Consider the following 24,463-nt stretch of genomic DNA (forward strand, 5'->3'; position numbering starts at 1 on the left):
TCCATTCATCTTTCTCATCTGAGATATCCACGTGCTTTTGTAGTTATAGAGCAGTTCAAATTGTCCAAACTTTTAAGCTATTAATTTTTACAGCTCGTTAAGTCACAAAGAAATTATGAAAAGTTCTCATAAATTGTAAATCCAGTCATAACTCATTTGTCACTAAAATGCGTTCAGCACATCCATCTCTCCGTGATTTATCTAACCGTTCTTCTTTCTGGTTTTTATATTAGAAGCATTTGCTATCTCTTATCTCATCTAGTCTCAATCACAATACATTGCGTCATTATAACATTTCCATTTTCATGAGATTCCTCTCACTCTGTCTTCTGTTTCTACATAGAAACGATGATAATGCTCTCGAACAAGATTCTTTTGGTTATAATCAGATTCTTTTTTTTCTTTTCGTTCGGCATTTTCCTTCTTTTTACTTCTTTTTTTGTCTCTAATTCAATAAAAGTTATTTCGTTGTTTTTGAAAAGATTTGTTAGGAACGACATTTATTTGCTATAAATTTCTGTGAACTCGTGTGTGTGTGCTCTTGAGTGTCTGCTATTTTTGGGGTAAAATAAATTTTTAACGACTTTTCAACATTGTGTATAAAATAAGCTTTAAAATGTGGGTTGAAGGATGTTTTCATACCTAAAATTGCTATAAGAAGAAGAAATTATTTTTGAATATTTTTATACTTACTCGTGTATCATACAACCTACAATTAATATAAAATTTGAAGTATTTTTTTTTTTTTGGGAGTAATCTGAGCTTTTTAAACACAAGAGATTTCCTTTCGTTTGAAACGATTAAACTTTTGTGAACTTTGACGTTGACTTTAAATTTAACTTAATTAGGTAGTTTTTTGCTTTAAAATTTGTAAGTTTTAATTTGATTAAGAACTTAAAAATTCAAATTTAAAGCAGCACTCTGATGGGCAAGAGACATTACTAATAGATTTAGTAATGCTCCCATAAATGAAGTCTTTAAGTCTGACAAAAGACCACGAGGGCGATAAAAGAATTCTTGGAAGGAGACTATTGAGACTACAGAGACAAAAAGTATCACTTGATATTGGCAATTGATAAAGTACAGCCAGCGATAGAACCAATTTTAGACGCCAATTCAAAAAGGTCAGGCTGATCTGTCTGGCTAGCGAAGAAAGTAATTTTACGAAAGAGATTCGAACTTTAAAATCTATAATGCACATGTAGTATTGGAAATTGTCAAGCGGTAACCAGCGATAAGCCAGTTTTAGGCGACATGTCAGGGAAGCCATGAATCACAATTCATCGGATCTATTAGTGAAGTAAGTAATAAAGTGCACTGATCGAGTCAAGGTTCTGAATACTGTGTAGATCCAATCCTTATATAAATAAGGGTTCCGAATTAAGAATTTGTCGAGACAAAGGCCAAAGACCAATACTTCGGTAAGTAGAAAATATTTTTACATTTTTTGACTACTTGATAGCAGTCACTTGGCAAATTAGGTTGTTTTTACAAGCTTTTATTTATCAAGTGGCTGTTATTTGATTCAAAGTATACCAGACAAGCCGGCAGTCGTCATTGTGGCATCATTTGAATATGTGCCGATCGGTAGAGACTTCCGGAAACCTTATTGAATGATAAAAAGGCGAGTATTACCAACCTGGTGTTGGTGGTTTTTGATAAAGTCCAAATTTAGCATTTAGTCCATATTTTTCATGTCTCAATATGAATTATTTGCCATCTAAGCACAAAGTGCTTCTAGAGTTCGGCAAATGGCCTGTTCCTCTCATATTTTGTTTGAAAACTCCAGAATTTATGATCATTGACATGTTGAACGCATATCGCAGCCTATAAAATTGGTCCTATCTTTATAGCATACAGACATTCAATTCATAATTCAAAACGACATGCCTTACCTGAACAATATGACACAAAAATATTAAATGCTCCTATTTTAACCTGTCCCCTCTTATGACATAATTTTACATACACGCTGATATCGTAGCTCTTTATCGTAACTGAAAGTAATGAAAAAACAAACTTTTTCCGATCGTGATAATTTTACATAAAAAAATCTTTATTTTTTTGAGAGAAACGCTCGTAATTTTTTTGTATTTTTTCCATAAAATCTTCTCTTTTTTATTTTTAGAAAATATGATAAAAATTATAATAATAATAATATGATTGAGACACATACACAGAATATATTCTGACATAAAATCTAATTTTAAACTTTCATACTTTCTTTCTTTCTTGTCTCTATTTAATTTATATTATTAAATACTATATATATATATATTTTTTTTTCATCTTAGCTACTCCTTGATTGGAACTAGAGATGTCAATACAAATACCCAAATACCCAAATATTTGGGTTATTTCGTACTATTTGGGGTACCCGAAATATTTGGGTATAAACCCAAATATATTTGGATCTGCTTTAAATTATCACTTTTTAGGTACTTAAATAAAAAATTTCATTAAATTTTTGATTTTACCAGTGAAATTTATCGTGAATTTTTTTCACCAATTTGATTTTAACCTCATATTTTGAAACATTAAGCCTAATAAGCTTACATTTAAAAAATTTGTGAATCATAGATATTTATATTGATTTTAAGTTATATTTTAGTGTTTTTTGATACATAATCTAGGCCGAAAGTAAAGAAAAGTTGCATAAATTCAGCCTTTTAGACACAAAAGGCTATCTACAAGGAGATAATTTTTTAAAAAAAACTTCTTGAAATTGTCCATTTTTCTACTTTTTTGACCAAATTTTCTTTAAAAATATTTGTACAAATATTTGGGGTTTACTATTTGGGTATTTGGGTATTTGTACAAATAGTAAAAACCCAAATAATTGACATCTCTAATTGGAACATAAAACATTACTCGTGCAGCATACAATAAGCGACAAAATAATACAATAAAAAATATATATATATTATGAAGAAAAGTTTAATACCCAAGGGATGGGAACTTTTCTTCAATATATACTCATTTCTTGAGTTATGGGATTTTCTTATTAATGGATATGCCTTTAATGTATGGTGGGAAGAACTTCTAGCTTTAATAAATTAGGAGATTTGGTATTTAGAATTGAACAGAACTTGAAGTTGACTTTGATTTTGTATGGAGTCGAGTCGACCTTTCCATAGTCAGGTTGACTTGAGTCAGCCTTTCCACAGTCGAGTTGACTTATGTTCAATTTTCTATACAAAATCCTTCATCAACTTCAAGTTCTGTAATTGAAATTTAATTGCATTTTTTTCATTTTATCACTTTTTTTCCTCTTAACTAATGCACAATAGCTTCATTCCAAATATTGATTTGAGATTCCTCAAAGTAAATAATATAATTAAGCTTTCCTACCCCATTTGGACTGAAATTGCTATTTGAAATATTTTTTACTCTTACAATAAAACATTGTAGATTTGATATAGCAAGATTGCTACTGCTAGCTGTATGCATTTTATATATAAAAAGAAACATAATTGATATTGTATTTATTTCTCCTTTCGGTTCGATTGTTTCTTTATTGCTTTCTTTAATCAGGTTTAGACTATACGAGTAAATGGAATAATATAGTTATGGGTATCTACTGAATAATATGTCTGGCACTGAATAACCATGTCTGGCACAACTATCAATCAATTCACTTAATGTTCGTGACATAATATCCAGTTAATAACTAGAGGTGGTAGGTCTAGTAATTAACTAGACTTTATGTCAAGTTGTCCTCTGGGGATTTTCTAGGTTTTGTCCAAAAGTACAAGCCTGCAACCTTAGATGAACTGTAAGGTACAGTCGAATACTGCAGGCCTGCAATTCTAAAACGCAGGAAAAGCAAGCTTTCGGTTCTTGGCCATAGTCTGAGTTTTCCGTTACATCCAGCTCTTCCCACCTTCTTGACTACCAACTTGAACTGTTCCCCTGGTACATATGCAAGTACCAAAAAGTACAAAACTAAGCAATTCTATGTTAAAATGCTAGAGAGTCAGTGATATTTGGATTCTAGTTATAAGTACAATTTCTACATATTGGAACTATTTATGGATATTTGAAGCTTTAAGAGACGAACAAAATCCTTCGACTACAACTTTTTTAAGTCCATCAAACCAAAAAACTTCAATAAAATATTTAAACAAAAATATACACAACAAAAACATCAACCATCAAGGAATCAATGTCTAAACCTTTTGCAGACACTTTATCGACTTCCTCTTATGTGTTCACTGGAAAAATGAAGAAAATTTTATTATTAATTATTATTTATTTTTATTCAATATTTATTCTATGGAATAGACATAACAGCAATAAGCAGGATAAATAAACTTTTTATGAATTTTATAAGCAACTGCACTTTAATGTTCTCAGCGATTATTTTTAACTTTGGATGAATTGTTTTTTATTATTTTTTAATTTTTTTCTAAAAAAATACAACAAAACCTTTATTATCTCTGTGTCTACATATCTTACTTTATATATGTGTTTATTAAAAAATATTGTACATGCATTATAACACAACAACAATCATAAAGATGAGAGAGAATATTTAGGATAAATCATCATTATTTACATTCCCATAGAGGCGAAAATACAAAAAAATAAAATTAAAAGCTCAGCATTTACTGCCAAAAAATTTGTCGAAAAGTACTCTCGTGAGAGATGGAAAAGGAAGGCAAGAAGAAGAAAAGAGAATCAAAAAATTCATTAAAAATTTAATATTGTTGTGATAAGCATAAAGCTTTGTTGTTGTTTTTTTACGGAGGTGGATGACTTTGGACAGCTTTCGTTTGACGAAGGCGGAGACACTGGAGGATATTTTCAAAACAATTTTGAATTTTTTTTGGTAAGGTAATGAAATTGAATAATATTTTGAAGAATTGTCAGGTTGTTTGATGAGTTTTAACAAGTTACGTTGAAAATGTTGTTTTACGGTTGTGTAAGTACTTAATTTGAGGGTTTATGGTTCAATTTGTTTGGATTAGTTGGCAATTTTCATTAATTTTGTAGATATTTAGTGTAATAGGAGCAGAGTTTGTGAGAAAGGATGATCAGGAGTTCCATCGTGGCTCTGTATCCTCTGTATGGATTTGAGCTGGAAGACACATAGGATGAAACTCTTTCTGTTGTATCTCCGACGTGAATCTCAAATTTGACGTGAATTTAGCATAAAATTGACCGACACTCATTCATAATCTTCAGTGTATTTGGTTACAACCCGTATGATACACTCATAGGTCAATCTGTTCATGAGATCAATCAACTACAGCTCGAAGTCGTCTTGAATGTCGATGGAGTTGAGTAGACTAAAGTCAGCATTTCAGTGCAATATTTGAGTCGACTTCAAGCTTTGTCATCAAGTCTTACCAACAAATCCCACTCTGTACATAGTTTCCTTAAAATGCGTCATCACAAGCATATAGCACACGCAACGACAAACCTAATCACAAAGTATCTTCTTCCCAGTATTTTCAGCTATCATCACCAAAACATCATGTTCTTGTGGATTTTTGTATTATTTTTATATCTCTTATTTGTGTGTATTTTTAGAAATCTCTTCAAATAGTGTCGAATAAAGCTTTATTTGTTGTCTAAGATTTCTTATTTTCAGTTATATAAGACACTTAAAAACTGGATTCATAATAATCATTTTCATTTTCAACATTCGATTTAAAAGACGAAGAAATGTGTACACAAAGAAATCCTCAATCGAGAGGATTTAGACAGCACTTCATTCAAATAATCGCTTTCGATTATTGAAGATGCTTCTTTTTTTGGATATACACAGACAGACGAAAAAAAATTGAGAAATTTTCTTTTTACGATCACTCAAAGAAATAAAAATAAGAAAAGATGTAATTCTCATATCAACTGTCAATAGTTATAATTTATTGCCATCGATTCCCATAAAAAAGAAGTTTATTTCTGTTCCTTTATATTTTTTCGATAGCTGGCAGAATGAAAATGTGCATTTTTCATGATAAATGCTTTGTATGATAATATCGACGACTGTGTACTCAAATAAAAAGCAAAATTCTGCTCTGCAGACACACAAACATGTCAGATGACGCATGAAAAGTAATATAAATCATGGAAGAAGTCGAAAGAATCAAAAAAAAGTCTTGATAATTTGAGAAAGTTTGTTGCAATCATAATAAAAACAAAATTTATTCTGAATGGAACACAAGTTTTACATCACAACTGCAGAATCAAGTCCTCATTCATCCTTATTATCATTGAATTTGTCCTTGTCAAATGTCTTTGATTACAAAATTAATTTCTATCCATAAGTATGCATTAAGTCCTGCTGATTCTTTCACTTTATCCACTCCCACAAGCTATCCAATCAATAATTCATCTCTCATTCCATTCTATATCCCCTAAATCTTCAACTTCTTTTTCTTCTTCTCTGATTACATTTCTTATTTCTTTTTTTTTTTTTTGCCACTCTCACGACGAACAACAAACACAAAAAAAAAAGCTACACACTAAAAGCATAAAAAAAAATCATGTCAATCACACGCACGAAAACTTGATTCCTTCCTCATTTGAAAAGCAGTTAGCGCAATGAAGCCTAGAATTTCTCACTCGAACATCAGTTCCGTGAATGTTTCCATCAGCTATTTGCGTTTGACATACAGTACATTTAAAGCAATCGATGTGATAGAAAAGTCCTAAATTTTCTATTATCATTGCAGCTCCACTGCCAAGTTCTCGATTACAATATGAGCAAATCTTTTTACTCGACACACTTAAAACATCCAATTGCGGAAGCATTGGTACCTGCGGTGATTGCGGTGTGATTTGTTGATGGTGATGTTGTTGTTGTTGCAAGGGATTATGCATGATTATTTGACCAGAATTTGGCATAGGACTTATATTGGTTGTAGGTTGCTGCTGCTGTTGTTGTTGTTGTTGTTGCTGTGACATCATAAGTAATGGTGGAGCGTGTGATGGTGCTTGAGTGATTTGCGGCATCTGTTTTGAATCGAATACCGTATATCTGTAATGTGACATATAAAAAATAGTTAAAACGGATGAGAAAATCGTGTTTGATGTATAAAAAAATGTGAGAATATGTTTATGGACGTGATATAAAATAGAGAAGGTGGTCGACTATGGCGCACTTTTCGGATCATATTTCTGAATTCAGTTCACCTGAATATGCCTGAATTCAGCTCTGCTGAATCCGCCAGAATTTTTCAGCTGAATGTGTCTGAAGTCAGCTCTGCTGAATATGTCTGAATTCAACTCAACTGAACATGTCTGAATTCAGCTCAGCTGAATATGTCTGAATTCAGCTCAGCTGAATATATTTGGATTCAGTAATGTTGAATAATTAAAGATTGAAAGTGCTAAGTCAGCTTAGCTGAAAAGAGCTGAATTCAGCTAAACTAAATCACTAAGCTGAACTAAATTGCTGAATAAGCTTAAAAGTAACTTTTTGCAAGTCACACAGCCAAAAAAAAATGTATCAATCCACATCCTCATACCCAAATACACATAAAATTTCATTTTCATGTTACAATTGATGACTTTTGGAAGTAAGCTACAAGAATAAAATGAGTGTATAAGTTGATGGTGATTGGATCAGATCGATAATCGATGTTAGATAGTTTTTATGTTCAGTATAATAAAATTTCATTAATCATGTTACACACATATAAATCGATAATGCCTTCTTATTTTTTTTTTTTGTCTGAAGATGAATTGTGTTGATATATTTATTCTCCATCCTTCCTCTATGTCTACTTCATTCTTCCTCAAAATGTATGAAATATTTCTTGATAGGCTTTTGATTTCTGCTCTACTGGATCTTCTTATGCCTTTTTCAACATACTCCTTCCCTATATATTTTATGTCGAACATTCATTTACAGTATCTTATAAAGGATGTTCGACATGATTTCTCTCTTTTTTTTGGACAAATATCATCCTTTTTGTCGATAATATAAAAGCTTCTTACCATATACGAAAGGAGGAAGAAAGCAGCAACAACAACAAAGAGGAAAGAAACATGTACCGAAAATAATATCCCCACATCCTTATTGCTAATTTCATGAAAAATGGACATTAAGTAAAAGAAATCTCTCGTTTTGGATCATAAAAGCCATTATCATAATGACGAATGAAATTGAGGGACTAAATACTTTATGATAAGGTTATAGGAAGTCAAGTATTGAACAAAAAAAAAATGTCGAATATTTTGACAGTCATCAATATCAATTTTCATGCTGAATATTTAAAATGGTAACAAAAATTTTTATATTCATGACATAAATTCACAATATATCTCTTATTCCACTAGCAATTCACTGTGAAAAAGGATCAAGTGGTTGTATTATGTCGGATTATACTTGAGCTTATATGGAAATTCTTTCGGATGAGCTAGTTCGATGGAATTAGTGACATTTAGCCGATACAATTGATATTTGTTAGAGAATTGGATGGATTTTAATGAAATGAATGGAATTAAGGATTAGTCAATACAAATTAAGACAATAAAGCTGTGGATGCGACATAGAGTTAGACATATGATTAAAGATTCTTATGTATGCAGATTTGAGCTGAATATTCTCAAAAGTAATGATGAATTACTGCAGATTTTCAGATGATCCAATTCATTTGTAATCCTTTGCTTGCCAAAAGGTAGAAAATTTGGCGATATTCCATTGAATGCGCCATACCCAGTCACATTTCCTACCAAAAAAAAAATCCTTCAATCCTCTTACCTTTTATTCACATTCGTTCCAATTCCCAAGTCGACAACACGTTGCGTTATTGTTTGTATAATAGACTCTGGTAGTGGCTTTTTACTGCTACAACTGCCTGCATTTGATCGTACATTGTTCAACTGCTCAATTCGACGTTGCTCTGCCTCTTGTATAAGCCAATGTGAATTAAGTGATGGCTTCGCAGGCTCCGATTTTCGATATTGAACCCAATCATTTGTTAATTTTGGTTTTGGTACGGCACTTATTTGCATTAATGCATGTCGTGTCATATTACCGTATATGTTATTGTTGCTATTGCTATTATTATTACTACTACTATTGCTACTATTATTTGAAATGTTATTTAAACTATTTCGATGCAAATGTTGTTGTTGTTGCTGTTGGTCAGATGACGATGATGATGATGATGCTGGCGCTTGATATGGCTTTGGTGCATGTAAATGCATTTCTGATCGACTTGATGTCGTTGCCATATTACCATAATGAAATGCCGATGATTGTGATGCTGAACTATTATACAATGATTGATGATATTCCAAATCGCTCATATTTGAATTGGAATTCCATGTTGCAGCATTAAACTCCTGCAAATTAGGCATAGATTTTCGATATTCATTTATATGATTATGTTGATGTGAATGAGAGTTGTGTATGTGACGATATGACACATTATTATTGCTACTATTATTGCTATTATTATCATATTGTGAACTTCCATTTGTCATAATATTGGAAGCATCTAAATCCTGTAGGGATGAACTTGTTGGATTGTTAGTCATAAGCATTTTAACGCCCTCGTCAAGCTCTCGACGCGCAAGATTTTTTCGCATTATTAAATTCTCACGTTGACGTTTCAGCTCCTGCTGTTCAATTTGAAGAAGTAATTGCTCGACACGTAGTACTTCCTGGAATATTTTTTTGTTTTTCACACAAAGAAAACGACACAAAAAAAAGAAAAGAAAAAAAAGCGTGATTTTATGTGCAAAATAAAACTTAATAAAATATCAACTTTTTTTACATCAAACATAAAATAAAATCAAACAGAAATAAATTACAAAAGGAAGGAAATTTGCTGGAGATCAACATGCCATGCCATGAGGTTTCTTAAAACAACATTTATGCTATTTTATTTCTAGTCATGATGCTCTTTTAAGACTTTTAAAACATTTTGTAGACCAACGGAAAGAAAAAAAAAACTTTTTCAATTCTTACGATTTTTTTTTCTAACGGAAGTCCTTGAAGTGAAGCTTACTGTACCCAAAATAATTATTTAAAAGATTGCAAAGTTTGATGACATGGGCTTGATGTCGAAATAATTTATGGAATTGGTGAAATCTTATCTGATGATGAAAAAAAACTTTATTTGATGACCTGCTGCTTAGAATAAATTGCCATAAGCTATGAATTAAGCTATAACTAGTGCAATAAAATGCTATCAATAATTCTGAATTTATTGCAGGACGCCCAGAAGTAAGCAGTTTATAAAATTTATTGTTGAGGATAAATCAAAGTGCTTTGAGATACATTAAAGTGTGTTATTGTTGAAATTGAGAGAGTAAAACTTGAAGCGTAGCAAAATCTCTACCCCAAACCCCTCTCCTACCCTTCTAAGAATGTTAAACATAATAAAGGAACGGCCACGAAGGGTCTTATTTGAAATTAGCTTTTGCAATTCTCCAATAAATGGACCATATCTGATGGCATAGACAATAAGGAAAGTAGTGGACGCCTGTAGATATATAACACGACTAGCAGTTTCCAGGAACCTGCCAGAATGATGATAGACTTAGTCCTACTTAGTAATCGTTCATTTGTAAAGGACTAGCTCAACAGGGCAATCAACTTCTTAGAAAGGTCATTATTATTATTATCAACTCTTTAATGACCCTTTTTCTCAGGACATGAGTTTGATTCCTAATAAACTTATGCGTTCTCGTGACGTGATTGTCTTGAGCCTTCTTGGGATTGTTTCGAATCTGAGAATTAGTCAAAGTCAAGAAACCATGCTCAATCGGATCGAGAAACAGGGATTTCTTAGATAGATGTTGTCTAAAATTCGTGTCGCGGCACACCAAGATGTGCCATAGCACAAAAAAGTTTGGACAATACTGCCTTAGATAAATCCTTATCTCTCAATAATGTATTACGGTAGAGGATGTTCATTAATAATCCAGTACTTGATAGTCTGATGCTGTATGATACAAACATAGAAAAGCACTTTCTGTATAAAAATCTAGAAAACAATCGTCTTTTAAAAACTATTTTTAGAGTGCTGTCGACATCACAACTTCAATCAAATCCCCGTTTTCACAGAATCAAAACAAAACTATCCCATTCAAAATCTTACTTAAAACTTTTTCAACTTTAAACTTTGACATTTTACTATCAAACCCCAAAGAATCTCTTAAAGGATTGTTTATTTTAGTATAAAAATCTTTCTTTGTTAGCAAGTAAGACGTAAAACTTCCAAGAAAATTGAAAACGTTGAATATCTTCAGTTTTTTCCATCGATTTTTTTGTCGACAATTTCACCTTTCGAAAATAAAAAGGAACAAAAAAAAGAATTGAAAAGCATTTCTCAACAAGCACTTTGTAATCTAATTTTATTCCACTTTATAGCATCTTTATGCTACTGAGTATCAGCACATAGAAAAAAGAAGGAAAAATAAAAATTCCAAGAAACTTCATCGCATGACGAATATTTTTTAAGGATTCACCCGACACCATTTATGGCATGTTTCAAATAAAATAAAAAAAGGTGACATTATACAAATGATGTGTGATAAGGAACAGATATAAAGCAACAGAAAGTTTTTTTTTCTCTCATGCTTGATGACAAAAAGAAAAGAAAAGTTTAAGCACACGATGAGAAGAGAAGCGATTTTCATTGAACAAATTTCAAGCTTAACATAGTTGAGGAAACTTTCTTTTATGTCATATGATGGATAAATTCTTTATTTGATGATATGGATTGATAAGTATTGAGGAGTTTTGGTCTATTTAAGAGGATTTGAGGAATTTTGTGATGGAATTGGGAAAGGATTGAGGGAAAATTGTTCAGTCGTGACAGGCAAAGAGGATGTTCACCTAGATGAGCGAGTTCTTGAGTATACTCAACTAAATGAGCGTATCCATGAGTATGATCACCCATAACAGGCAAATAGCAATCTTTCATGGTTCAGAAAGACTACCACGGTACCTAAAAGCGTTCTCTTTACCTATTATGGCATCTAAATGAGCAAGTCAATGAACAAACTCAATCGATATTAATTAAGCATACTCGATTTTATACTCATGGATATCCTGCTTGACTGTTCGAGCAGAAGGATAACTTATGAACGATTTACCTAACATAATAGATTATAATTCTATTAAAATGCACTTTAGTTATCAATTGAAAAATTGACGACTGAATGGAACTAAATGGCATTATAAAGGACAATTTAAGAAAATTCTGAATTGATCTTAACAATATTCAATGGAAAAATAGCAAGGAAAATTCAATTCTTATTGTCATTATTTGTATAAAAACCTACAATATGGAAATTCCTCAAGATAACAGCATCTTAAATTATAATACTTAAAAAATTGATGTGCATAAAATGAAAATCTATATACAAAAGAGAATATTTCACTTTAATCCATATGAACTAGCAATCTATGTACATATAAAACTCAAATACAATAAGAATGTTTTCAGCTAGTCGAATGTGAATGAGAAGGAAGTATTGTAGAAAAAAGAAATTTGCAACGGAATCGAGGCATGAAGGGATTAAAAGAAGAAGAAAACTTATTCATTCTATAGCTATAAGATAGAATCAAATCAGGAAGAAAGAACGTGCTTTCTTATGCTTGAGATGCTGTACATATCTATTGTTGTAGCATCATCAAAAGAGTGTTATAATAAAGTTCTTCATGACATCACTGACTAATAAATATACATTTTAAGTTTTTAAAACTTTCTCCGTCATTTTTAAAAGAAAAAAAACTTTCTCATTTAAGCTTGATTGTACAGTGTAAGACAAAAAAAAGAGTTTTTTAAGAACCATGCAACGAACATCATAAACGCCATCACCAAATGTTTCTTGAATGAAGAGGAATTAGAGCGGAATCAAATCAAGTCGCAGTATTTTAATTTATTTTTTTCTATATTCTAAATTGAGTTTTTTAATGCTTTTAAATAAGCTTTTATGAAAGCTTAAAGAGGAAAGTTTGATGAGAAAAGTTAGAAAAGAATAATTGAACAGTCGCTGCAGACATAAATTTGTCTACAAATCCTTTCAAAGTCCCTAACATGTGAAACAAATCCACTTTAAACTGGAAACATGCAAAAAAGCCAAAAACTCAATTTAAATTAAAATATTCTGACATTTTATAGTCCACAACTAATTCCACCATCCATCACCCGTCAACTACCATGCATTATTATTATTATTAAGAAGACTACTAATTTGGTCATGCATTATGTCAAAAATAAATATTAAACACGAAATGCTTTTTTTAATAATATTAATATTCATTATTAATACCTGATGGTCATCATCGAACGAATCGTCATGTTGATGATGACAATAATTAGAATAAGTCTGGAAGTACACAAAATAGGAAATGGAGAAACATATATTGTTTAATGCTTTTTAATGGATTATTGCAGCATTTTTATGTATTTTCATTTAGAACTACTGATTTCAATTTCTAATTACATTTCTTTGAAGAGTCTTACAAGTCTTATTATTCAACTAATTGAATTTTTTCATCATTTAAGCTGATAAATCGAATTGTTCTGTAATTATTGAATTGCAAATTCAATTTAAGTTGAATGAGTTTGAAATTGAATTTAAATTAATTTTAGCTAGAGTTAATTGCAATTATTTATCTTTGATTTATTGATAAGAATATAAAATCATGATGGAATTCTGGTTTTTACAGAAATTAAATTCAGCTAAATTCCATAATGTTGGATTCTATCAATCCTAAAATCTGAGCTGAATACAATCTGAACTTCACAATTAATCAAAGTTGAAAAGTGCTGAATTCAGCTGAGCTGAACAATATTGAATGTGCTGAATTCAACTAAGCTGAATAATATTGAATGTGCTAAATTCAGCTTTGCTCAATATTTTTGAAAATGCCGAATTCAGCTAAGATGAACAGTATTCAAGAAGCTGAATTCAGTTGAGCTGAATAGTACTAACTACAGCTGAGCTAAATGATTTCGAATTAAGCTAAATTAAGTTGTTTTGAAATATTTTTCTGAATTGCATAAACAAGCAAAACAACTTTTAATTGAAAAATTCATTCCAATCTAGAATTAAGCACAATTTAATTATAAAACTCATAACTGATTCTTACGTAAAGCTTTATGAAAGCTCATTTTAACTCAATTTTAATTGGAACACTTAATTATCATCTTACTGCATGAAAATACATAATTATACTGCAATTGTGGTTAAAAAATTAATTGAAAATAACATTAAATTCCTCCAAAATAGAATTATTATAAAGAGATGAGAATTTCAATTATTTTTAAGTTTTTCATTTGAAATATTTTCTCATTTAGTAAGGTAATTAAAAGGTAAATTAGAGAAAAGTGAATAAATAAGAATTGTAAAGTCATGAAAATTGAAATATATATTAAAAGGTAGTCAAGTTTCCAAACGAATAAATAAGAATATTTTTTTTGTTTCCAAAAGATGTGAAAATTTTCCAGTCATAATAAAGTAAGTAATTTTCGTAGAAGATGAGAATGATGATATTCAAATTAGTCACAAGTCGCATTAGCAGATAGCGATAAAAAAAAATTATGAGAAGGAGTAGAGTGATAGAGAAAGAGTAGTGAATTATAAAAGAAGATAATGAGACGAGATATTAATATAAAAAAAAAATAATTTGCATAAATAATTAGCACAGCAACTCACTTCTTGTTGACTTATTTGCTCCTCCAGTGATTTTATTCTATTGTCATCCCCGTTTACTGTATAACTTGTAAAATTTCCACGACGTTCACTAAGAAGTATTCCACTACCATCAACTTCTTCCGTATTTTCACCATGTCCTTCTGATGTTGATGATTCAGATGATGGTTCACTACCTTGTCGGGAGTGATTATCAAGTCCTGAATCACGACTTTCGCCTGATGAGCGACACAAAAAAAATTTTTTCATTGTAATTAAAATTATAATTTGATGTTAAATTGCTTAAAAGAAGCTTTTGCGCACAGTTATTATTATCATCATGATTATCATCATTTGTCCGCTTGTTTGACACGGTTAAGTTCATGGCTTTTAGAAGACAATGAAGTAACATTTTTTTACAGCAACAAGGAGCTTTGCAGATTTTAGCAAGAAATTTTAAGTCGCTGTGAAGATAATTTACAGACTAAAAGGATTACATAGAAGAAGTGACTAAATCTATTAAGCATTGTATGAATAAAAGCAGAAGGTGGCTAGAAAAAGAAGACCATAACAATACTTGTAGCTTTGGGATGTAATTAATGGGTTTTGTTATACATAGATTTGATGCTGTTATGCTCAGCAACGAAAGTCAAAACAATTGTACATTATGGATGGATACATCATTACATTGAAATCCACAGGAAGTTAATGTTTATGTACGCAGTCTGCATCAATATTGTAGCCTGAAGCCAATTGAATGTTCTAAACAGGAACGTTTGCAAAAAGGTTAACCGTATCCAGACAATGATGAATATAACGTACTAGAAATCAACCTAAAGCTTTTCAACCTGAAAATTCACAACATTTACCATTGACAGCATTCTCATACAGCCCAACTTTTTGATACATCTGCTTTTCCAACCTCTTTTCCTCTTGAAAAATAGATTTAATGTTTGGCGGTGGTGCCACAGACATCTTCAATGTGTTCTCATCATCAAACTCTTGCCCATCAATACCAAGAAAGCTTGATCTCTTATTTCGTATTTCCTTCTTTATTCGTTTCGTTGAATTTATTCGTTTAAAATTGTCGATTTGTTCTTGACAGTCGTGACCTGACATATCTTCCGTTTGCATGGGAATTGGCGGCGGTGGTGGTTTTTCTTTTGGTGGCATTTGATTTAAATATTTTGATTGATCAATCGGGAATATCATCTCAGTTCCATCGTCAATACCAAAGCTTTCATTGCTTTCAGCCATTGAGAATCTTGAACTATCAGATGATGCTGGAAACATTAATTCAACATTCTCATACAATGGAATCGGTACGGTCTTTTTTGGCGATTCATAATATGGCTCACGAGATCTCGGCACTTGATAATGCGGTTCCATTTCAATTTCTTCCATAATCGAATTTTTCTTTATATTTTCCTTTTTCGTCATCTCATCATCGACAACATTCTGATAAATTGGCTCCATAATCGATTCCCCAATGTGATTATTATTATTATTGTCATTGCCTTTATTCATTGACAATTGACGATTTGGCATTGAATCAACATTTTCACTATCGATAAGCTCAAATGCCATATCTAAAGCTTCTTCAATACGATCATCCTAAAAATACACAATAAGCATAAAAATGTTGAATAGGCACAGACATATAGGCAAGACTCAGTAGAATGAATTATTAATATACTCTTCCCATTATTGTTGGATATACGTTATTGAGTTGAGAAATCAAATTACCAATATTTACATGTGTAGATAGGATAAAAGAAAAGATAAATAAGAGCAGCAGTGTGTAGATAGATAGCAGCAGTTCTTGATGAAAGGCATATAAGAGATAATTGTTAATCTAATAATTTTTATTTTGCTTCCTACAAGCATATTCATATAATTTCATATAAAGACATGTAGACCTTCTTATTCATGCGAAAATTATCTAGTTTTTCTTAATTACACTTTGGACTAATCATTTCCTATGAAATGGATAGATAGATAGGTTGTGAGCTTTGTTGTTCCATTAGCTGTAAATTTGTTTATGATACGTCTATTTAAAGTAAGAATTTGAAAGGTTGAACAAAGTATTCAAAAGGTAGACAGCAATACAAAGGTTACAGTAATCGTTGTGTAAATAATTCGCGAAAATATTTAATTGTACATTCAATCAAGTTTGTGTTCAATTAAAAAATTATGCAAACAGTATTTGAATAGTTAATTGGATGTTAAAGACTTCCTGGAGTTGTGAGAGACTTTTGGAGCCGGATGAAAGGTTTGTTAGCAGTGTGAACTTAGAACCGACTGTTGGCAACAGCATTGGACACTGGCACGGTCTAGACAACAGACAGGAAGCTTGAGACTCTCTCGTATATTGAGATTTCATCGTAGATCTCACTGAGCAGAGCGACTAGGCATCAAACTTTAAGAAAGTCGAAATAACTGTAGTGAGAACGTCCAAATTCGGGATTATAAGCACAATTAACTATCCAAAGCCCCTCTCATAAATTCACATCATTCTTTATATCTGAATTACGGCTATCGTCTCTCCATAAAGAGCTCTTTCATCCATAACCATCCATAAATACCTCAAACTCTTGATTCTACAAAAAAATCTGCAACATCATCCGTCTATATGAAATTATATGCATGATTATATCCATGGTTAACCACAAGATTTCACCAGTAATGTTCTAAATTACATTTTAGTCCATCAAACTTACCTATAACCATTTTCTTTTATTAGCTGACGTAATTGTGCCAAAAATTATGAGTAAGTAAGCATTAGATATTAAGATTATTGTTATTACGGTTACTCATTCTCAAGTCTGCTTCAGAAAACAACGACCACCAGTGTACAATATAAATATTACATAATAATATAATAAGAAGTAAAAATTTATCTTTTAATTCTACAACCCACTCAAATATCTACATATCATTCATAGCAATCAAGTGTTATGTGCAGAAAAAAAGGAAAAGAATAAAAAGTAAAACTTTCTACGTTTTTGCAAAAGAAACGTGCTCATGATTATTGTTAAGCATTAATAAAAATATGTTCAATAGGAGTAGTACGAGGGTTCTGGGATTTTTACGGTTCTATGACTACAAAACATGAGAATAAAAAAGGAAAAGAAATCATAAAACTTCTCATTACCAAATAAAAATTTACGAAAAAAATTAAAACCAACACCATTCCAACTGAAAGAACTTTTCATATATTTTTTTTTTCATACTTCCTTCAAGCTATATTATTTCTCATTCAATTTTAACATAGTCCTTTTTTAGCATATTTACATACATCATAAATTTTTGCTTCTTCATTTTTGGTTCTTTCCATTCACAACTACATATACATATACTAAATTTTGACCGAGCGGCTAGTTTCATTGCGACTGAGTAGTTTGAAGGCTCTGCGATAATACAGAGTCGTGGCAGCGTACAGGACATGTCAGAATAGCGTAAATCGTTTAATCTTTCCAAAATTCGGCGTCGTTCCAGTGTGTCTCCGGCAAAGTACTAGATCTGAATCAATTCCGACACCAACTAAGAGTCAAGTCTGTCTGGGGTCGGATTTTTGATTAAAAAACCAATTTATGCTATTCGGGTTGGTTTCTCGGGTAAATCCACGCCAGTCTCATGAATATACACGATAATCCAGTCCCGTAAGACTACATTGCACCGCTCGGGTTAAGCTCTCTCAAATAGAAAATTTAGAACGGAGTTTAACATTTCACCATTGTGCAACATTGAACTGGAAAATTCTTGTCCTGTGAAATATATATTTCCTGCACTATTTGAGAGAACTATAATGTTAAATAATCTAGCATAAAATACTTTATATATATCTCGGAAAAATTTTCAACATTATTTTAATAAAATATTTTTTTTTTAATTATTTGCACATCTTTTTCCTTTTCATAATTGAAAATTTTGATTCATTTTAACAGCTTTTATGGGGAAGTAACACATTTCATCGTAAGGTTGTGTGCTGACTTGAGTGAACGAACAGCAAGAACTAGAGAAAAGTTCACTCGAACAATTGTGTAAAAATGCAAATCTAATAAAATTTAAGTAATGAGAAAAATGTGTAAAAAGCAGTAGGTAAGTTGAATTCCTACAGTAGCATTTTTCCGTTTCAATGCACAAGAGAATTTTTTATCGTGATACTGGAATTTTTTTTGTGGGCTGGGTTAATGAAGTGTGAGCAGTTTGGTTAATTTGCTGAGGCTTTTTATGAAATTTCAATTTTCATGATTTACTGTTTTCAAGATTCAGGGGAATTTGGATAAGCAGTTGTCTTGTAAGGCATAAAAAAAGAAGGTTTGGATCTTAATGTCTCAATTATTAGCTTATGAAATATCAATTCGTGATATGATGACTCAAAACATTCAGAAGAACAGTATGACTAACATTAACCCTAATTGACATAACCATTGTCAGGTAGAATTTAGATTTTCGTATAGAAACTATAGAAAATCAACCCGGGACGCAAGAATTGGTCGAAATCAGCCGTGACAAAGTCGTTAAAACAATTTCACGTCTAACCGTTAGTACAGCGACGTAGTGACGCTTAGCGAACACATTATCCGGTTTAGGATATCATGAAAAATACTCGGTAGTCTAGTGGTAAGTATCACTGAAATTCCCTAAAATAATTCCTTAGAAAAATGCTTCCTTGTCTCATCAACTTCCAACAACTTTCAACAACTTTGTTTCCTCACTAAATTACTTCTCTTTTCCTTGCATTTATTGCATCATTCTACATCTATAACTTTTTTCCCAAAGAACGAAACTTTTTTCCACAATTTTACTTCTCAAGCATAAAAGTGAATTAAAATTTTTTTTTGTGTCTCGCGTAAAATTAAAGATTTGTTTTGTTTTTTTTAGTTGCTTCAAGACATATATGTAATTGGAATTTTTGTTTAACAATATCTTATGCAAGTAATAAGATTACATTGTTATTTTCATTATTATTATTATTATTAAGACCACAAATTTGTTTGTAACATTTTTTAGGGAGTGTTCACAACTCCATTAAAATTGCATACATGTATGATTCTTTTTTTTTATTCCCAAGTATATAGAGGTGAAGAATAGGAAATCAAGTTTGTTTAATAGTAAGCAGTTTTACTATGTAGCGCAATTTTCATTAAGAATGGTCACGATTTTGAGAGGTTTTATTGCTGTAAAACAATTTAGAAAAACGGTGTAAAAATATTAAATTATGAGTTTTTTAAAATGTCATGAGAACTTTGGCAATAACATATGGACAGTAAAAAAAAGTTTATCGAATATCGCGAATCACTACCGAAGATTGCGCTAAAGTTAATTAATTAATAGATAATAGATAAGCCTTAAGCCCAGAAAATATGTAAATAAATTCTTACAAAAATTTTGATTCTATTTTTTGTTAATTTTGATTAAAATAGTAAGCATAATAGAAACTAATGTCTAATAAATCACATCAAATCTGCCAATTAATTCAAATTCAAAATAAGTTGCAATTTAATGATGAATTTTCTCATCATAATCATCCATTAAACTTGTACCATCAGATGAAGAGCAAAGTGACAAAGCAGTATCAACAGAATTACTCTTTTCCAATCCATTACTCTTCAACTGACTACCGTTTGTGGACGATTGATTTATAATGCAATTGTAAACATAATCGTTATCAATATGTTCATCATCATCATCATCATTAATTATTTGTTGTTGATGACTTTTCTCATTAATTAAATTAGATTGTATAAAGTTTAACATGGCAGCATTTGAAGTTTTTAAGCTATTAGATTTAGTTGTAGCATTTACAGCTGTAATGTTAGTATTTATACTTGGCACCAATACCGACTGATTTTGTTCATCATCTGAGCAACTTACACTTGATTCATCATCATTTCCATCATTTATATCCTCTTCATCATCATCGTCGTCTTCTATGTCCGTATTTTTATCATCATGTAACTCACTCATGTTAACATGCTCAATCACGTCTGGTTGCTGCTTTAATTTCTCACTTACATTTAATTTTGTAAATTTCTCCTGTATAACACGTTGAAATTCCTCAATTCTCTCCGTTGGCTGCTGTTCATCAGCTTGTGAAACTGAACATGATATGTCGGTTGTATGAATGCCGCTGTCTTCACGGTCTGTTGATTCTAAGGATTCATTGTCGTCTGCTGATTTAACTGACAATTGAAGATTATTCATATTCATATTATTATTTGACTGTTGATGCTGAACATGTTGCTTCATCTCAAATTCATTTCGTGCCTCAGCAATATTCTTAAATGGCGTGTCGAATATTCGTTTTGGTTCATCGACGGGCGATGAAATTTGCTGATGTAAACTAGATAATCGATCTTTCAATTTTGTCTGTACGGGAACTTCCAATTTCTTTGTCGGCGTTGTTGTAACGGTACTCGTTGCCAAATTACTACGCAAACTTGATATTCTATCCTTAATGCTGACTATTTCTGTTCCCAATTTTGCAGCAGCTGTGCTTATGTTGCCATTTACATTATTAGTTTCTTCCTTTGATTCTTGCTGTTGCTGCTGTTGCTGTTCCTTCTCAAATAACTCTCGTCTCTTTGTGATGTTTACTTTTGGTAAATCCAATTTTACTGCTGTCTTTGCAACACGACTTTTATAATCCTCAATTGCATTATCGTACGTGTAATCACGTTCGCGTGAATCTAATGATCGATTCGTTTTAACTGCTGACGTTGTTGTTGTAGTGGTTGTTTGCTGTTTTGCTGTCACTGACATCGTATAGACGTTTGTCGTTAAGTCAGTCGTCATTCTTTGCTCGATTTCGATTTTCTCCTCTTTCGCAACTTCCGGATGCACTATTGGATTCTTATGAATGATATCTTTAATGAGTGCTGTCGAATGAAAATTACTTTTACTGCTGCCGTCGTTATTGTTATTATTAAAAGCATCATCTGTTGCTTTTGTATCATTTGGTTGATTCTTATCTGAATGATTATCACTCTAAATATTTTAAACATTAAGAAAAAAGAGAAAGAAATAATTAGAAAGAGTTATTGCATCTTAGATAAGTAGCGCTTTTTGGATGTAAGTGAGATGATAGTGATTTAACTGCATGGGTTATTGAGTTTGGAAATTTTGAAAGATCTTGCAGCTACCTTTAAGGTGGAGCTTTGAATGTCGATACTTATGAGAAAATCTTCATACAAGCTTTAATTGGAATTGACTGAACAGTGTTTGGTAAGATTTTTTTTAATAGATAAAATCACTTTTGTGCCAGTCAACCTATTTTCAATCAGTTAACAATAAGACAGACAGACTAAATAAATCATCGTCAACAATACCGTCCCTAGTAAAATAATGCACTTTTTAAAATACAAAGAGGAAATACAGTGAAATCGGCTTTAGTCTCACTAATTGGCGCTTTCATTTCGTTTCTACAATAATATTGTGAAAGAAAATACAAAAAAAAAAAGACAAGAGCAGCAGAAGAAAAAGTTTACTCACATTTGTTTCCATTTTATCACTTGAATCGTTTACATCCGACACGACTGGTGTGAGATCGCTCATATCAAATTTGGAATCGTCTTCCGTATAAATGGCTAATGATGATAATTTACGGCGTGATCCACTATGAAATGGACAAAAAACAAAAAGGTGAATTGCAAAATATATAAATTACCATAAGTCGCGTGCTAATTGGTAAATCTTTAATGAATTAATCAGCTTACCGTTCCTCCATTAATTCCGAAAATGTTTTGATAGAACGTCGATTACGATCATGTTCTTCCTCTTCCAATTTCTTGACTTCAACAACACGATCAATAATATGTTCAACTCTTTTTCTCCGCGATGATTTCCAATTGTCTAAGTTCTGCATTTTTACCAAATCGTGTTTATGTTAAGGCATTCATGTGGTTAAAATATATATAATTTTATTATTATTTTTTTTTGTGGTTGCCCCGTTTTAATTCCATATTCAATCGATTTAGTTGGTTGAATTCAATTCATGAATAAAGTATTTAATAATACCAAAATCGAACAGTAAACAGTAAACAGTCAGCAGTGCAAAAAAAAGCATAATCAAATTGAATAAACAGGAAGAAAAAGATAAAGAACCAATTAAGATGTGTTCATAAATAGAAGAGATAAATAGCCTTTCATGCCACAAATTCAATTCAGTTAGTTTGTATATGGAGCTTGCTGCTATCGATTGGGTGCTTTTATGGGAAATTATCTAATTTTCAATATTTTTGGTTAAGAATTTTACGGTTATCTTTTTTAAAGTCTAATTTTTTTCAATTTATGATTTCAAATCATTTGTTAACATACTTTTGCCACTTTTTTGAATAATATTTCCGAAGAATCTCTAAAAATAAGCAACCAATGCTTAAATTAAATCCAAAAAACAATTCGAAGAGACAAAGTCCGCCATTTTGTTTTTATAATCTATTCAAACCAAAAATTCAAGACATTCCCAATCGACATTAACCGACAACAAAATATCAATCGATTCTCCTTTCATAACTGATTCAAAAAAGTAGCACGAAAGAAGAAATTATTTAATAAAAAATCATGTTCCCATACATTTTGCCAATCCTCTGGATCTTCCTTTCGTGTAACCTCCTTGACTTTTTTAATCTCTTCAGCTTTCTTCAATTGCTCTTGTGCAGATTGACACAAATTACTTGGTTTTATTTGCACAAATTGCATTGGATTATATGCTGGCTTTGGTGGCTCTTTTCTTGTTACTCTCTCTTTAACTATATAATCTGTATGTTCTGCCGAAATCTGTAACAATTAAATTCAAATGAATTGAAACTTTTTTCCACTTTTATCACTTTACCTTTCTGCCTCTTGAATTTCCATTCACTTCATTTTTCTCATCACATTCACTGGATCTGTAGCTGTCTAATGTTTCACACGATGAATATTGACTGTTGGTCTCCATGTCCGATGGTGATGGCATTATTCTTCTTACAAATTTCTTTCTTTATCACTTCCTGCCTTCGTTTTTTTTTGTTCAATGCTGAATAAATTCTTTTTTTTTTGTTATTATTTCTCTTTCTTGTTACTTAATTCTCCTTTTCACATGAGAATGTGAAGTACATTATAATTCATTTCAAATGAGATATTTGCTTTTGTTGTTAGAACCTTATTTATTATAATAACTATGCTGCCTTAACACAATCGAACCAACCAGCCTGAAGGAAGTTGAAATTATATCTGAAATAATACAGAAAAATATTGAAATGTTAAAAAAAATAGTAATATCGAAAAAAAAAAATCAATTAAAATGTCAAATTTTTTCAGTTCATGTTTCATTAATGTCAGCGTAATACCCCACGAAAGTCAAGTTAATCAATCTTACGCTTCTTATACTTGCGAATTGCGTTTTTCATCACGCTTGTTTTTATGGGAAAAAAATATTTATGTGATTTGATTGATTTTATTTGCTATTTTGGTCATTTTTATTTTGTGCGTGATGAATTTTAAGCATATTGCAATTTTTTTGTGGGAAACTACTAAAGTTGAGTTTCCTTAGAAATTGGTTATTATTTGATTGTTTGATAATCGAAGCTAAATACAGTTGAGTTGAAGTTATTCAATATTAACTAAGAAGTATGTCTTAATTGAATATGACTATGAACAGGTTTTGTGGACAAAATATGACAAAATTATGAAATTGAGACATGAAACTTAGGTGTGGCAAAGATTGTTTACTATGACTGTAGAACAGTGTCCGAACTATGTGTCGTGGCACACTTGTATCACAAATGAGCCGCATGTCGTGTGCAGTTTCATTCATGGCTTACCAACAAGTAAGTTTGATAGATTCAATTCCTATTAAAATTGGCAA

General features: G+C 31.3%; 1 protein-coding gene across 8 annotated transcripts in view; it reads right to left on the reverse strand.

Annotated features, from left to right (window-relative positions):
• Positions 1 to 2,174: 2,174 nt before the first annotated feature.
• The window catches only part of smash (smallish), a 52,656-nt gene continuing 30,367 nt past the window's right edge, over positions 2,175 to 24,463 (reverse strand). For 3 of the 8 annotated variants that reach the window (XM_070634534.1, XM_070634532.1, XM_070634533.1), the window contains 10 exons: positions 23,450 to 23,829; positions 23,191 to 23,394; positions 22,335 to 22,477; positions 22,111 to 22,234; positions 20,494 to 21,606; positions 15,483 to 16,227; positions 14,638 to 14,852; positions 13,249 to 13,305; positions 8,717 to 9,624; positions 6,115 to 6,988 (listed from right to left, as the gene is read on the reverse strand). In XM_070634534.1, coding sequence (XP_070490635.1) covers positions 6,502 to 6,988; positions 8,717 to 9,624; positions 13,249 to 13,305; positions 14,638 to 14,852; positions 15,483 to 16,227; positions 20,494 to 21,606; positions 22,111 to 22,234; positions 22,335 to 22,477; positions 23,191 to 23,394; positions 23,450 to 23,572 — 4,119 coding nt within the window. In that variant the 5' untranslated portion in view covers positions 23,573 to 23,829 and the 3' untranslated portion in view covers positions 6,115 to 6,501. Of the gene's footprint in view, positions 4,215 to 6,114; positions 6,989 to 8,716; positions 9,625 to 13,248; positions 13,306 to 14,637; positions 14,853 to 15,482; positions 16,228 to 20,493; positions 21,607 to 22,110; positions 22,235 to 22,334; positions 22,478 to 23,190; positions 23,395 to 23,449; positions 23,830 to 24,463 lie in introns of those variants that run through there. The other 5 variants (XM_070634537.1, XM_070634536.1, XM_070634538.1 and 2 more) reach the window with 5 other exon arrangements.

Source organism: Chironomus tepperi, unplaced genomic scaffold (assembly GCF_022539635.2).
Source record: "Chironomus tepperi strain 1889 unplaced genomic scaffold, CSIRO-AGI_Ctep_v1 contig_85, whole genome shotgun sequence".
Lineage (NCBI taxonomy): Eukaryota > Metazoa > Arthropoda > Insecta > Diptera > Chironomidae > Chironomus > Chironomus tepperi.